Source organism: Pogona vitticeps, chromosome 2 (genome assembly GCF_051106095.1).
Source record: "Pogona vitticeps strain Pit_001003342236 chromosome 2, PviZW2.1, whole genome shotgun sequence".
In the NCBI taxonomy this organism is placed as follows: domain Eukaryota; kingdom Metazoa; phylum Chordata; class Lepidosauria; order Squamata; family Agamidae; genus Pogona; species Pogona vitticeps.
Window position 1 is genome coordinate 160,596,005 of NC_135784.1, and position 16,881 is coordinate 160,612,885.

General features: G+C 40.2%; 1 protein-coding gene across 11 annotated transcripts in view; it reads right to left on the reverse strand.

The window, feature by feature from the left end:
* BPTF (bromodomain PHD finger transcription factor) overlaps nt 1–16,881 on the reverse strand; it is a 115,721-nt gene that overhangs the window by 73,608 nt on the left and 25,232 nt on the right. For 9 of the 11 annotated variants that reach the window (XM_072991017.2, XM_078384582.1, XM_078384580.1 and 6 more), the window contains exons 3-5: nt 9,947–10,170; nt 1,423–1,632; nt 970–1,155 (exon numbers count right to left, since the gene is read on the reverse strand). In XM_072991017.2, coding sequence (XP_072847118.2) covers nt 970–1,155; nt 1,423–1,632; nt 9,947–10,170 — 620 coding nt within the window. The remainder of the gene's footprint in view (nt 1–969; nt 1,156–1,422; nt 1,633–9,946; nt 10,171–16,881) is intronic. The other 2 variants (XM_020782301.3, XM_072991010.2) reach the window with 1 other exon arrangement.

The window sequence follows — 16,881 nt, forward strand, 5'->3', positions numbered from 1 at the left end:
CACTGCTTCTCTGGCGGAAACAGAAAGAAACTACCCTCTCCCTCCACAGCCCCCACCTTGTGACACCCCCCCAAAAAAACTGCTAATAATTACTGGGAAGCCCTCTATAGAAAATTGCTGGCACCGGCAAGAGCTATAGCAATGACCAGAAGCATCAGAATCTAGAGGCAGTATAATGCTGGATTCTGACCATCATTACCAGTTTTAATTTAACACAATATGCAGTATTATCTGAATAGAGAATTGCAATTAACATTACCTGATTCAGTCCAACAAGTCAACTTCAGAAGCTGCCATTTTTATTAGATTACTGGTAAGCAACATTTACTGCCCCCAATGTTCCCTCTAAGGTGTATGGTGTGCACACAGAGCTCCATGGCACCGCACAGTGGCAGCTGGTATCGATGCCTTACTTCTACTTTTCCGATGAAACCCTGTTCCTCATCCACAGACAGGCAAGGCTCCCGTGCAGCGAGGATGAGAATTACAAGGAATGTTGACTGTCCCACATGGAACCACAAATAGTGTTCAACAAAAATCAAAAAGAAAAACTTGGGAAGGGATAAGGGCCATAGATCAGGCTTGTGCCGGCTATACTAAACCATGTATAGCCAGCACCATATTGGTCATGGCCAATATGATTCAAAGGACATTTTTTTACCACAAGAGACTCTTACCAATGCAAGAGTTTATGATAAACAAATATAATAACACATACCATGAACATCTATACTGAATATAAACCAACTGTAAACATTTGAAGGACAAAGAAACAACACAATATTTGTGTTAGATGTAGAATACAAATAGCTCAATCAAAGACATCCCCATCACAGAGTGAGGGATGGCACTGCAAACAATCAGCAGTAATAATATACAGTACATTGTAAAAAGTATTACCTGATGTCCATTTACAGAACCATTATTACCCTCTAATTTACAGAGACATTACTATAGTGGTATCTGTACCTGAGACATCTTTAAGAGGCTCTGATGCCAGACTCTTGTCTCCCCCATTATCAACAAGGACTTCCGAGTCACTTTCCATTGTGTTCTTCCCTTCAGAAGTATTAGCCTCTCCCCCAGAAGAACTCGTGATGTTGCCCCCACCAGGCGATGTCACCGAGGTCCCTTTATCTCCATCTGTTAGATCTGCTTTCAAACGCACAACAAAGCGTCATAGATATTTTTAAAGCCAGCTTTAAAGGACATATAATGTTATCCATAGAGAAATTAAGTCCATAAAAACAACTTCTACGAAATCAAATACGTAGTATCACTAGAGAGTGATGATTAATCATAATTAATACCTAACAATAATTAATTAATAATTAATACCCAATAATAAATGCTAACAATTTTTTGAAGTATTTAAGTGACTACTCTAACAAATACATTGATTCAAGCAAGTGTCATCTTTACCTTCTTTGCTTTCTTTTTCAGAAATTTCCTGCTGTGGCATTTCTTTGTTTATATCTGACTGTTGGTCTGAAACTTCCTCTTTGCTAATATCAGTCTCTGCACTATCTTTATTCTCAACATTAGCTTTTTCTTTTTCCGTCTCATCATCCACTGAGCTTTTATCCTCCAACGTTTCACCCCTTCTGACTCTGGCTGCTTCCAGAATTTCTTCTACAGCAAAAAAACAGACAAGAGAGACCAAGTTGAACTTTCTCAAAGTTGGGTAGATTTAGCAGGGTGCTTGTTCCCAAGGTACCATCAACAGATTCACTGACAGAAAGTACACTAGCCAAATTCAGATTTGTGCTATCCTGAATGCAAATGTATTTCTGCTTTACTTCTCCATGTCAGGGGTCAGACATTACACAATGGCACCATAGAATCTAATCTGATAGAATAAAAAGATGATTTTTGTACAGAGGTCAAGCAATATAGATTACCTCAGAATAATGCCAGATAGCATGTGTAATTACCTAGTTAGTTAGTTAGTTAGTTAGTTAGTTAGTTAGTTAGTTAGTTAGTTATAGTTAGTTATACATACATACATACATACATACATACATACATACATACATACATACATACATACATACATACATACATACATACATACATACATACATACATACATACATACATACATACATACCCCACCCATCTAGACCAAAGGCCTACTCTGGGTGGCATATTTATCTATACTATTTTATAATGAAGATACTAGAACAGTGCACAATGGATTAACATGAGCAAAATATAAAAATTACCATAAAAACACACTAGCATTTATTAGTAAGGGAATATTCATTTAAAAACAGCAAAAACAGAGAAGTGTGCTTGCATCCTAAATTCATTTTCAGCACCATCCCACAGAATGAATGCCCTGACTACGCAAAAGCCTTTGACTGTGTGGACCACAGCAAACTATGGCAAGTTCTTAAAGAAATGGGAGTGCCTGACCACCTTATCTACCTCCTGAGAAACCTATATGTGGGACAGGAAGCAACAGTTGGAACTGGATAAGGAACAACTGATTGTTTCAAAATTGGGAAAGGACTACGACAAGGCTGTATATTGTCTCCCTGCTTATTTAACTTATATGCAGAATACATCGTGTGAAAAGCTGGATTGGAGGAATCCCAAGCCAGAAATAAGATTGCCAGAAGAAATATCAACAACCTCCGATATGCAGATGATACCACTCTGATGGCAGAAAGTGAGGAAGAATTAAAGAACCTCGTAATCAGGGTGAAAGAGGAAAGTGGAAAAAATGGTCTGAAGCTCAACATTAAAAAAAAACCCAAGATCATGGCCACTGGCCCCATCACCTCCTGGCAAATAGGGGAAGATATGGAGGCAGTGACGGATTTTACTTTCTTGGGCTCCATTATTACTGCAGATGGGGACAGCAGCCAAGAAATTAAAAGACGTATGTTTCTTGGGAGGATATCGATGACAAACCTAGACAGCATCTTAAAAAGCAGAGACATCACCTTCCCGACAAAGGTCTGCATAGTCAAAGCTATGGTTTTTCCAGTAGCGATGTACTGAAGTGAGAGCTGGACCATAAAGAAGGCTGACCGGCGAAGAATTGATGCTTTTGAATTGTGGTGCTGGAGGAGGCTCTGCAAAGAGAACAAATCTATCATTTTGCAGGAAATCAACCCTAAGTGCTCACTGGAAGGACAGATCCTGAAGTTGAGGCTCCAATAAGAGAAGACTCGCTGGAAAAGACCCTGATGTTGGGAAAGTGTGAAGGCAAGAGGAGAAGGGGACGACAGAGGATGAGATGTCAGGGTCATTGAAGTGACCAACATGAATTTGACCCATCTCCGGGAGAAAGTGGAAGACAGGAGGGCCTGACATGCTCTGGTCCATCGGGTCACGAAGATTCTGACACGACAAAACAACTAAACAACAACAGCATACGGAACGCCCAGCTCCTGGTGGACTTCTCAAGGAGCACATTCTCAAAAGACCTCAGTGATGCAAGAGACCCCCCAAAAATGAGAAAAAAAGCATATCTTCAAATGCTCGTGGCAAGTAGTGATTAGGATAACAAAATTCTACAAGCTGATATTTCCTCAATATCAGTCTATCTCCCACCAGGCTCAGTCTGGAAATAAGGCTGAGCTGTGAGATGATTAAAAATTCAACTAAGATTTCACCTAAGATGGGTGTGACAAGCAATTTCACCTAGTCTTAGTATCAATTTGTTTATTCACTGCAATATACGTAAGGTTCCAGGTCTAGATGTAGGTCCTAGTGCCACCAAATAAACAGTCTGGCTGGAAACAAACACAGACTGGAGAAGATACTGTATCTATGTCCTTGCAAAACACACCAAGTATGCCTCTCTCCCAAGGGGAGGCGTGGTCATAGCAAGAGATTCTTCCCCTCTCCTTCCCCCAGCTTACATCTTTAGCCTTTGCACTTTCTGAGGTTTCAGGACTAGATACAGCCACATCTGGCTCTTCCCAAAGAAACACACATTAACTAACAACTGGGCTGTGGGATCTTGCAGAACACAGCAGAACCAAAAGGGCTGATCATTAGAAACATGGGGCAGCTGGTCTTATGCACTCTGACCCACTTACAATGAATCCTTCTTTATTTCATTCGTGATGAAAGCTGTAATCGTTACAAGGTATTATGACAAACCAAGTAAATCCAAGCTGGTCAGAGAGGTCAGTGAGTTAGGTATCTGGCTGCGGAGCCAGAGGTTGAGAGTTTAATCTGCCACTGTGCCTCCTAGTAGAAGAAACAGCCTGTGTAGCCTGGGGCAAGTGGCACAGCCCTAAAGTGACCCCAAAAGAAAGGAACAGTAGACCATTTCTGAGTACTAAGTCACAATCAACTTGAAGCCACGGAATTGTTTTAAGGAAATCAATGACAATAGTCAGCATCACACCAGTCACCTCCTTTTAAAGGCACATTACAGCAAGTTATCTAGAAATAAAAGAAGCTGAGCCAACAGAGGTCAGGAAGAACCCTGTGGCCTACAAGAAGCTTCTAAGAATATTAAACTTTTTCAAAGTGTGTCTGAATGACAGAATATCTGAAATTACTATCAAACCTGTAATAAAAAAGCAAGAACATATATTCTCTGATACCTCACCACAGTTCCTTAAAAGGTCTGCAGTATCTGGCAATCTGACACAGGGCACATTTTCTGATATAAAACTAGAATAATAGAATAATTGAGTTGGAAGGGGCCTATAAGGTAATCAAGTCTAACCCCCTGCTCTATGCAGGAATCCAAATCAAAGCATTTCTGACAGACGGTTGTCCAATTTTCTCTTGTATGCCACCTCCTGATGTAACTGGTTCCATTGTCATACTAGTCTAACAGCTAAGACGTTTTTCCTGATATTCAGTCTAAAACTAGCTTCCTGTAGCTTAAAAGCCATTATTATGTTTCTTGCAATCTGGGATAATAAAAAACAGATCCTGCTCCTCTTCTGTAGAACTACCTTTCAAGTATCTGAAGAGTGTTATCATATCACTCTTTAGTCTTCTTTTCTCAAGGCTACAAAATTCCCAGTTCTTCCAGTCTTTCCTCATAGGGCTTAGCTCCAAGTCCCCTGATCACCTTGTTGCCCTCATCTGAACTTTCTCCAGTTTGTCTGCATCCTTCTTAAAGTGTAGTGTCCAGAACTGGACACAGTAGTCTAGATGAGGCCTAACCAGTGTGAACAGAGGGTAACTAGTGCCTCATGGGATTTTGAGACTATACATATGCTAATGCTTCCTGAAACAGAATTTGCTCTTTTTTGCCACATCATACTGTTGGCTCTCCCAGAGTTCCTCTATATTACCACTACTAAAGGAAATAGTGTTGGTATACAATGGTTTAAATATATACAGTATTGTGCAAAAGTCTTAGATCACTATTAGATTTGTTGTTTTAACAATGGTATAATGACCATATATAATTATTTCTCTGTCTCTTTATTACAGTACAACCAGAAAATATAGGAAATTTGTATGCAATACTTAAAAGCAGGGGAAAAATCAGAAAAAACAACTTCTATAGGCTAAAGTGGCAAATATTTAATGTGACATTCCCTTACGCTTGAGCAATAGCAAGTACTTCATCCTCATAAACCTAAATGGAATGGAACCTTAATTACTGTCATTAGAAGCTCGCTAATAAGACCAACTTTCAATCACACAAGTCCATTCAAAATGCCAAAGATCACAGAATACAACAGACATAAAATCATATTTTTGCATCAGCAAGGCCACTCTTAAAGGAAAGCAAGAAACAAACTCAATACTCAAGATGTGGTTTTCAAGCTGTTATAAAGAAATCTGAAGAATCAGAAGAGGTCAAAGACAAAAAAGCAAAACAAATTGGAAGGCCAAGAAAACTTTCAAAATCAGATGAGGTTTTTCAGATTATCTTCTTTGAGAGACCAGAGGAAGTCCAGCAAGGACTTGGCTCAGCATCTGGCAGCTTCACTGGGATCCCAAGTTGACCCTTCTACAGTCCGAAGCAGCTTAATCAGGAATGGTCTTTGTGGAAGGGCAGCAGCCAAGAAACACTTTTTTGGAAGGGGAACAGGCTGCAAAAGCTATGATATGCTAAGCTCACAACGAATGGAATAAAGATCAGTGGAAAAGAGTATTATAGCGTGATGAATCCAAGTTTGAAATTTTTGGGTCCAATCATCAATGATATGTGAGAAGAAGAGTTGGTGAGAAATGGAAGACTGAGTGATTGAGGCCTTCAGTGAAACATGGTGGAGGGTCAGTCGTGGCTTGGGGCTGCGTTTCTGCCAGTGGGGTTAGTGATACTGTCAATATTGATGGATTCATGAATGCTGAATGCTGGTTTTTTTTAATTTTCTGTAAACATTTCCTGTATTTTTTGTTTGTATCTTAATAAAGAGACTGAAAAATGAATATGGATGGTCATTAAACTTGAATTTGTGTGGCTCATGAAATGCTGTGCTTATCACTAAGGAAGCAAACAGTGCCTATATGATGCTATATTTGGAAAGACAACAAAATTACCTTGCAGTTCAGACACTCTTGATGAAGAGTGAAAGCAAAAGCAATCCACATTGAGTAGTCTGAGAGATGTGTAAAACAGAACATGTTACATACACAACTGCTAACAAGCAAGAAACTGATATTGAGTCTATGGTGCTGGGTGTGGCTGCAATAAAATGTGGTTTGCAATCTGGAGGACGATTATTCTTACTAACTGCATTTTTTCAATATAGCATCAGAGACATAATAAGGCTAAATATATTGGCTGCTAATCAGGATAGAAATGACACAAACATGTCTGTTCCGCAAGAAGAATACTAAAACAAATTATCCATTTGGAAAGTGAAGGAGATTTTTATTTCAGACTAGCTTTAAATCACTCCTGAAATAGAAGTTGGAGCTGAAAATATAATTCCAATATAGCTTTGAGGGAAATAGCAAGCCATCATCATCAGTAGCAAGAGATAGCAGTACTTATCACAAAGTACTTCTCAAACAACTCTGAGACTGAAAATGTCTCAATACTTAAAATAAATAAAATAGCTAACCATAAAGAAGGAAAGGGCTGCATTAAAAAGACTTGTTTGTGCTTACATACACACATTTACAGTGGGGTCTTGACTTGAGAACTTAATCCGTATTGGAAGGCGGTTCTCAAGTCAAAAAGTTCTCAGGTCAAATCTGCATTTCCCATAGGAATACATTGAAAACCATTTGATCCGTATCTGCTCTTTTCCATCCATAGAAACTAATGGGAAGCTGCTATTCCGCCTTCGACCACTAGAGGGGGATATTTTGTTTCTTTTTTTCTTACGTCAAGAAAGGTTCAGGGAAGGCAGGGAAAATACAGTCCAGGCAGTACAGTACCAGGCAGTCCGAAGACTGTCTCCCAATCCACTCTCTAAACGCTAGGAGGAGTGAGGAAGCAGACAGGCACCCTTTTCACCAGCCAACAGTTAACTGAAAGTTCCAATTTTGCACTTTCCCTGCCTCCCACGTGGTTTTTTTTCAGTTCTTAACTCAAATCTAAGTATGTAAGTCAAGTCAATATTTTCCTATGAGAGCGGTTCTTAAGTCAAAATGTTCTTAACTCGAGCCGTTCTTAAGTCAAGACCCCACTGTACATGCTGTTCTGAGTCATATAGTTTTAGCAAGGAGTTCTAGAATGTCAACAATGTCATTCTGCTTCTCTGTTAATATTTTAGTATTGTTTGTTAATTATGGAATTTCATTTCAGAATTCAGATAAGGCAAACTGGCCATTCAATAGATGAATATAGCACTTAAGACAAGTGCTAAAGATACAGTGGTGCATAGCGATCGCTCCGTTTTACGGCGAAATTGCTTTGCGACGCTGTTTTTGCAATCGCAAAAGCAATCACTTTGTGATGGCCCCTATAGGGAAAATTCGCTTTGCGATATCGCAGGGAAGCGATTATCGCAAAGCCCCCATTTTCGGCCAGCTGATCGGCAGTTCCAAAATGGCCGCCGGGTAAACAAAATGGCCACCTGCTGTTTTGCCTCACTTTAGAGGCACCGAAAATGGCCGCTGCAATGGAGGATTTTCGCATAAGGTTAGTTTTTAAACTCATAGGAACGTATTAAACACGTTTTAATGTGTTTCTATGGGCTTGATGAAATCGCTTAGCAGCGATTTTTGCTGCACCAATTAACATCGCTAAGCGAGGCACCACTGTACTACATTTGAAATCCTGTTCCATAGCTATACATGTGGAAAGGGTGATGACGCCCTAGTAGGTGGAGATTTTCCATCATGGAAGACTTCATCCTTTTCTCCCAGAGCTCCCATGCAATGAAAGGTATTGTTTGGAAGTGAGAAAAGCTGCAGAGGGAAGGGAGAAGTCTTTCACTACCAAAAATCTCCACCTGTTGATGACATCATCACCCTTCCACAGGCGTACCTATGCTGACAAGAATTCTGTCTATGGATTGTAGCTTCCTATCAATAGAATACCTTCTTTCATAGAATGAGAAGGCAACTCCTCCCACTTTTCAGACAATCACTGTGCTTTCTCAGAGGTCATGTTCAGGCATTACTTACTCATTTATTTGCAATATGTGACCAGGGTAGTGCTTAACCTTCTCCTTTCTCTATTACCTTCTCTAACAGTACAGTGAGATACCTGTAGAGGAGAGGTTCTTACTTGCATGAAGGTTCTCCATACATGCAAGAAACCTTGAAAATTAGGGATGTCCTTCATCTGGAGAGTTTCCATGCAAGTTCAAACTCTCTTCTATAGACACACCACTCCCTGTATAGAGAATAGAAAGACAGATCGCAGCAGAGATGCTAGGCTCTCCCTGCTCACTTACTGGAGAAAGCCAAGTTAATGCCTGAATGTGGCTATGGAAATCTACTCAAAAGTTGGGGAGAGGACTAGAAAAGACTAGGGGTGTTCAGCAGAAGGGGGTAATCCCATTGCTTGAGCAGAAGCCAATTTGTGTGACATTTAGTATTTAAGCCTTTCTTAAAGACATGTTTGCCATTAAAACTTAATCCTTCATCAGGACACATAACTGTTAACTAAGGTTCCTGGTAAGCTGGGTGCATGCACGCGCACACAACTCCACTTCCCTCCACGCAGCTCTCTTCCTTCTCGGAGCAGCAATTGAGTGAGGTTCTGGTTGTGAATGAACCCAGCACACAGACGGGTGGAGTCAGGTGCACATGCAGGGGTGAAGCTGTGTGCATGAGAAGTGGAGCCCTGCCCAGCGGGGCTAAAAATTAGAGAGTACATTGCTGTTAACTCATTATAAGAGTTACTACAATTATTTCAGGTACGTAAGCAAATTCATGTTGGTCACCGAAGCGACCAACATGAATCTGACCCAACTCTTGGAGACAGTGGAAGACAGGAGGGCCTGGCGTGCTCTGGTCCATAAGGTCATGAAGAGTCGGACACTACTTAACGACTAAACAACAACAAAAAGCAAATATACTATATATACTTTATATTACTTTATTCAAGGACATCTATATGTTTAAGCAAGAAAAAATTAAGTGGAACTACCCGACAGACTGATTACGGAGCATCTGAATTTGGCATTACAATCTAATGATGAGTCATTAGGAAATTCTGCAAGTTGACAATGTAGAGTTTTTAGTACTCTTTTACCCTATTAAAACACAGAGTTTAAAGCATGCACGTCAGCACTTTTCCTGAAACAGCAGGAATGACCCCTGAACTGGTACTTGTCATTACTCAGACAATATATGAGGACGAACAGCTTTAACTGAACCTTTTCAAACATATTCATGCATTCTAGGGTCACTAGATGTTGTTGTCAGAGAACTGTGATTTCACAGCATAAACCTAATAGAATTTGGCTTTAATAATTTCATGTCTTTCCCTCTCCCCCCATAAATCTTTCTTCAGAGGAATACAAGATCATGAGATAGGTAATCACAATAGGTTTGGCAATGTGTTGTGCACCATTATCAATTCAGAACTAGTGGAGTAGAGGCTCACCATTTGCTGCAGCAAGGAACGATTTATTGTTACCCCGTGCTTTATTAGTAAGGTCTTCTGTTATATCCATATGCCGATGGATTTCTTCACGCATTTCTTCCACAGTTTTGCAGAGATCAGCTTCCCAGTAATCTTTGTCAAGGCATTCAATTAATTCTGCCAGCTGGACTTTTGTGCTATAGTACCAGATTTTCTTATCTTTCTCACATTCTGAATCTTCTTCTCTGTGACAATATTAAAATAATTGTGTATGAGACAACATAAGGATAAAAGTTACATCTCTATAGTATGGGAGGGAAAAAAGGAATAACAACAAAAAACACCCAAGACTCACTTTTCCTTTTTCTTCCAATGCACTTGATGCTAACTATTACTAAGTTTTAAAATATATCATTATAACAATCAGTTGCCAAAATGAATTTTAAAATTGCTCTAAGTTTAATCTGTATAACAATAAGGCTCAGCACATTACCTAAGAATGGTATTCTCAATACACAAGTATATTCAAACTATGTCGTGCTGTATTATAATACTCCCTCCAGTACAACTACATTCCTATAACAAAAGGAATTTTAGTAAAGACATTTTAAAAATCACAACACACTGGATAATACAGGCAGTTCCAATACCAGCACAGTCTTACTGGCAGTCCTAGCTAAAGAAGATATATTGATGGAACATCTATACTAACACAAATGTATATTATTCAATGGGTCTAACCATTTGGGACTACCAACAGGATTTTGGTCCATATCATCTCCATCAGGAAGTGGCATTCTGTTGTTTTTCACATACTTCTAACTAACCATGTCAAATATTTATTTATTTATTTATTTATTTATTTATTTATTTATTTATTTATTTATTGGACTTATATACCGCCCCCTAGCGCTACAAGCACTCTCCGGGCGGTTTACAATTTTAATTATAAAGGCTACACATTGCCCCCCCAGCAAGCTGGGTACTCATTTTACCGACCTCGGAAGGATGGAAGGCTGAGTCAACCTTGAGCCGGCTACCTGGGATTTGAACCCCAGGTCGTGAGCACAGTTTTAGCTGCAGTACAGCGTTTTAACCACTGCGCCACGAGGCTCTTAATGGCCGGCAGATGGTCTTTGGCTCCTTCTGTCAAAAAAATGTAGCAAATAATTGATGTTTTATATATTCTCGAAGGCTTTCATGGCTGGGATCCTACGGTTGCAGGTTTTTTGGGCTGTTTGGCCGTGTTCTGGAGGTTTTTCTTCCTTTCGCCAGTCTCTGTGGCTGGCATCTTCAGAGGACAGGAGTCAGAACTGCAACAAAGCACAGAGTTCTGACTCCTGTCTCTGAAGATGCCAGCCACAGAGACTGGCAAAACGTTAGGAAGATAAACCTTCAGAACACGGCTAAATAGCCCGAAAAACATAGAACAACCAATTAAGGTTTTCCTCACCATGAAGTCCTCTATACCAAACAAATGTGGTCCAGTTACTGAGGTACAAAACCATTCTTAGAAGCAAAGAGCTTAGTCAGAGATAAACAAAGATTCAAAGAGAGAATTGTCAATTTTCCACAGATTATCTACGTTTAGGAAACCACATATAATGGTACAATCATTAAGAAAGAAGCACACATTTTAGAGCAATCATAGTAGCTAGGCAATAGCTTTGCCTGCCTCTTTGCTAACAGGATGAGTGAGGACTATCTTGTCAGGCTTCCATCTCTCTGCAAGTGGACCAAACCAAATATAAATATTCTTTTCCTTTGGACTGGAGAAAGCACTCTGAAGATACTTGTGGGGAAAATGATACAGTCCAAAAATACTGCTTTGGAGTTTTACACGATCTCCATCAATTACGAAGAAACAATTCACTTTTACAATCAAAATCAGTAGTCCAGGAGATGCTTCTATTTGCAAATATATAACTGAAACAAAGAATAGGTATACAAAGGGATAAAAGTAAAGGCAGAGGAATATGCCCATTCAAGTGGGTAAAGCAGAGAAGGGATTAAGAATCACTATTTAGACTTTGTAAAGCAGAAGGTCATTTTCTGAAAGCAAAATCGGGCATTTCATTTATCCAGCTACTGCAAGTGGCAGCAAATGTTGTTCTTTCACATCTATAGGGAGAATGAACAACCAGGAACTTCTTATAGGACCACTGCATGTGTTTAGCTACTATCATTTTGAATACAGGTCAGTTCAATATGGAAAGGCTTCACAATGAATAAAGTATTTAAAAATCCTATTTTTAAAGCGTGCTGCTTATATATCGCCCCATAGCGCTTCAAGCACTCTCTGGGGGTTTATAAGTTAATTATGCAGGCTACACATTGCCCCCCCCCCAGTGAGCTGGGTACTCATTTTATCAGCCTCAGAAGGATAGAAGGCTGAGTCAACCTTGAGCCGGCTACTTGGGATTGAACCCCAGGTCCTGAGCACAGTTTTGGCTGCAGTACAGCGGTTTAACCACTGCACCACGAGGCTCTTCTTTTGGAATTGCACATCTCAGCCTATATAGCTAGCATTACTGCAAAAAACAAAGCTACATAAATACCAAACCTTTTACCATATTCCCCAACATGTGTTTGTATATTTGTTTTGTTTTTTGTTTGTTTAACTTCTGTGCCACCTTTCTCCTGGTGAGTGAAGGTTCTTCTGATGCAGTTCTCAGGGATGGAGTCTAGGGCTTGAATGATAAATCAGTGGCACAGAACATGCTTGGCATACAGAAGATCCCAGGTTCAATCCCCTCCATTTCCAACTCAAAATGCCAACCAGCAGGTGCAGCTAGGAACACTGTCTAAGACAGAGAAGAACTACTGCCAGTTAAAATAAACTATGCTGGACTACCTCAGGGCCATAGGCAGTCCCCATCATCATTTTTATGGTCCCCTTCCCGGTCCCCACCGCAAGATCCCCAAACAATGAACCCCAAACAGCCTGTCTAGTACCTTTATTCTCCTTCCCCAAATGTGATCATTTCCAGCCATTTGGGGGCACGAGTCCAACCTGTGACACAGTCTACAGCCAATTTTTCATGTGGACTACTGTTAAAACACTGGTAAACCACAGATCTACACCGATAGCTGCTTTGTTAACATCCTTTGTAAACATTAAAGTACCAGATCTGAAATTCTAATGGCCAGACTACAAATGCCAAAGCAACTTTTAATATGACAGTGGTGGCTGATGCATACATATACAAAAATTATATAAATTCATGTTAACTTTTAGAATCTCTCTCAGATCTACCTTATTCTCCTTGATATTTTATGGTGGTCTACATCCATTACAACAACCCTTTACTGGGACCCACAGCACTTCCTCACAATTCCCACTGGGCCCAAATTTTTAGGGCTGCTGGCACAGATTAATGCTGAATCATATCCAAAGGTATCTCACAGAATTCTCTGCTTCTCTGCACCCATCATGTTAACTCTTCTACAGCAATCTTTGCTTTCTTTTATGACTCTTCTAAAACCCTTAAGAATTCCCACTGTGGCATTTATTTATTATTATTTTATTTATTGTATTTATACCCCGCCTATCTAGTCATTTCGACCACTCTAGACGGCTAGAATCATGAAGCCACATGCAGTCCTCTAAAATTGTATTCCCTACTTTCAACAGCACAGTGCAACACACTACCAACCAACCACTGAGGAATTATACAAAAAGACTGATTCATTTGGCCACATGGTAATTCAGAATTATACTCAATTAGCCATGCAAATTAATTCCAATCTTATTATTTACCTAAAGGTAAAGGTAAAGGTTCCCCTTGACAATTTTTGTCCAGTCATGTTCGACTGTAGGGGGTGGTGCTCATCCCCGTTTCCAAGCCATAGAGCCAGCGATTTGTCCGAAGACAATCTTCCATGGTCACATGGCCAGTACGACTTAGACACGGAACGCTGTTACCTTCCCACCGAGGTGGTCCCTATTTATCTACTCGTATTTGCATGCTTTCGAACCGCTAGGTTGGCGGGAGCTGGGACAAGCGACGGGCGCTCACTCCGTCACGTGGATTCAATCTTACATCTGAAGATCTACAGACAGCACAGAGGCTTCTGAGGTTTAACCTGCAACGCCACCACATCCCTACTATTATTTACCTATCTACACCTAAAAGGATGACACTGACAACAAAAACTCTGTATGCCAACTTGTATGGCTCTGCACTCTCATCCTCACCTCTTTCTTGGAGAAAAACATACCTGATACTTCCTCTTGCCTAAAAAGAGGGAATAACTCTACATTTCTGTACACTGACCAAGTCAGCTAGATGAGAACTGCTGCTCAAAATATCACAGCGATGTTGGACTGCCTACTCTGTCGGCTTAAATTGCCTATGTTGAGCCCTGCCAATGGGGCACAAACTGTAATGTCATACTCACATGCCAACACCTGAAATTGATTTTGATGGTACTGATCTCCTCAAACCATTTCTTAGAAATTGTAATTTAATAACAATAAGTAATACTGCCACATGGCAGCATCATGTACTTGTAAGCTTTAGAAAGGGAGCAATACACAGTTTGGAAACAGTGTACAGACATATACAGTGGTGCCTCGCTTAACGAGTGCACCGTATAGCAATGTTTCCGTATAGCGATCCCTTTTTCGGGATCGCTATACGGAAACATACCCGATCTTCGCAATGGGGAAAACCCGCATTGCGAAGATCGGGTATTGCGGCGGCCATTTTGGAGCCGCCGAACAGCTGATCGGCGGTTCCAAAATGGCCGCCGGAAGCCCGGAAATGGCTGCCGGCAGCCGTTTTCGCGCCCTGCCCTCGCTTAGCGAAGGCGCGAAAATGGCTGCCGGCACCTGGAATCCTCGCTGAACGGGTAGGTAACAAAGGTATTGGAACGCATTAAACGAAGTTTAATGCGTTCCAATACATTTCCCCTACCCATTTAGGGATGATTCCGTATAGCGAGGGTTAATCCGGAATGGATTAACCTCGCTATACGGGGCACCACTGTAATTAAATGTTAGTGCCTTCAGATCTAGACCCTACAGTAGACAGGAGGTTGCCAAAAAGGGCATCACAGGCAATATGTAGCTCCCTCAGAAGTAGTACTGTACTGTAGTAACTTTTACTGAAACACGACCGCCAATGGTTCAAATTACCAGGCCACACTCCTTGTCTGCAAGGACTATGGCCTGCAGGCAAATAAGATAAATGGCAAGGTGGATTTGATCTAAATCTTGATTTAAATTTGAAATATAAGATTTGTTAATAACTGCAATTAAAAATCAATTTATAAATTTAAATGGTGATTTAAATCAATTTAATTTTAAAAAATCATTGGTTTATCCACTCTGCCCTCTGCCCTCCTGAGATTGCTCACCCTTGCTGAAGACCCAGGTTTCAAGACATCCACAACAGCTCCAGACACCGGGCAAGATCTAAATAATTCCTCCATTTACAGAAGTTGTTGCTCTCTAAACTTCATTCACTGATCTAGACTGACTGTCTCCATGCTGTTTCAAATTTCACAGTGACTCTCATTTCTAACAAACGCTGCAACCAATCAACTTTGCCAATCACGACTAAGATTAGTGGAACGGAAACCTCCACCTTGTGTTCTAAGCTAACCTTGACAAGACAGGCCAACAAGGAACATTATTATAATTTTACAATAAAGGATCTTTGAAACCAGCAACTGGGATACTGAAAAAGTCATCCTTGGGAAAGCATTTCAAAAGAGATCCCACTACAACTTCAGAAAACTATACTAAAAACCCTATAGCTAAGACATTTTTACAAAGTCATTGCCCAAGATGTCCTGGCAACTTTTGCAAAAACACCGTACGTAGTTCAAAATTTTGTTTCATCATGCACTACAGAAAAGTTCTGAAAACTGTTTTGCTTCACAAGTCATTTATTTACTCTGCATTAGCTACTTCACTGTAAATGGGTTTTTTAAAAGGACTCTTCAACAGCATGGCTTTTGAGTGTTTTGTTAGAAAAATCAGTAGCTACTCCTATGAACATCTGCTGAATGTCATTTTATTAAAACAAAAGCACTCTATGGCCATTTATGGATGTCACTTCAAATATCAGCTTTTGTAGACAGGTCACTGGAAGAGGGGACCACATCACAGCAGCCTTGCTCTGCTTGAAGTTACATCAAAGCCCTCAAAATACAGTGGTGCCTCGCATAACGTTTTTAATTGGTTCCAAAAAAAAAAACCTTATGCGAAAAAAACTTTATGCGAAACACCATTTCCCATAGAGATGCATTGGAAACCGGTTAATCCGTTCCAATAGGCACGGATTGCCGTCCTTAAGCGAAAAAAGCCATAGGAAACATCGTTAAACGATACAATGTATCCTCCATTGGAATGTATTGTAGCTGACTCAATAGGTTTCAATGGCTTTGCGAAGTCAATTTTTGCAAAATTAAGTGTGTCATAAAAGGGTCAAAAATGGTTTTAAATGCTTGGATTAGCTTCTGCACCCTCTAAAACGGATGCAAAAGTTAATTTGGCTTTGATCTGACTTTTCGTTAATTAATGGTGAATTTTTTCCCCCCAACTTTTGACAGCTGTCAAAATCTGACAGCTCCATTATTTCCTATGGGGGAAGAAAAAATTCACAAAAAATTAATGAAGACTCAGCAACTGTTCTAAATTCTTGGGTTCATTAGAGGACCCCCTAAGTTGTGTGCAAACCTGATTTGGCTTTGATCTGAACTTTCGTTAATTTTTTGTAAATTGTTTTCTCCCCCATAGGAAAGCATGGAGCTGTCAGATTTTGACAGGTCCATTGGTTCCTATGGGCCAAAAAACAAAAAATCACAAAAAATTAACGAAACGTCAGATCAAAGCCAAATTAGGTTTGCACATGACTTAAGGGGTCCTCTAACGAATCCAAGCATTTAGAACCGTTTTGGACCCTTCTAAGACACTTTTTAAATTGAAAACAAAAAAAACGTTAAGC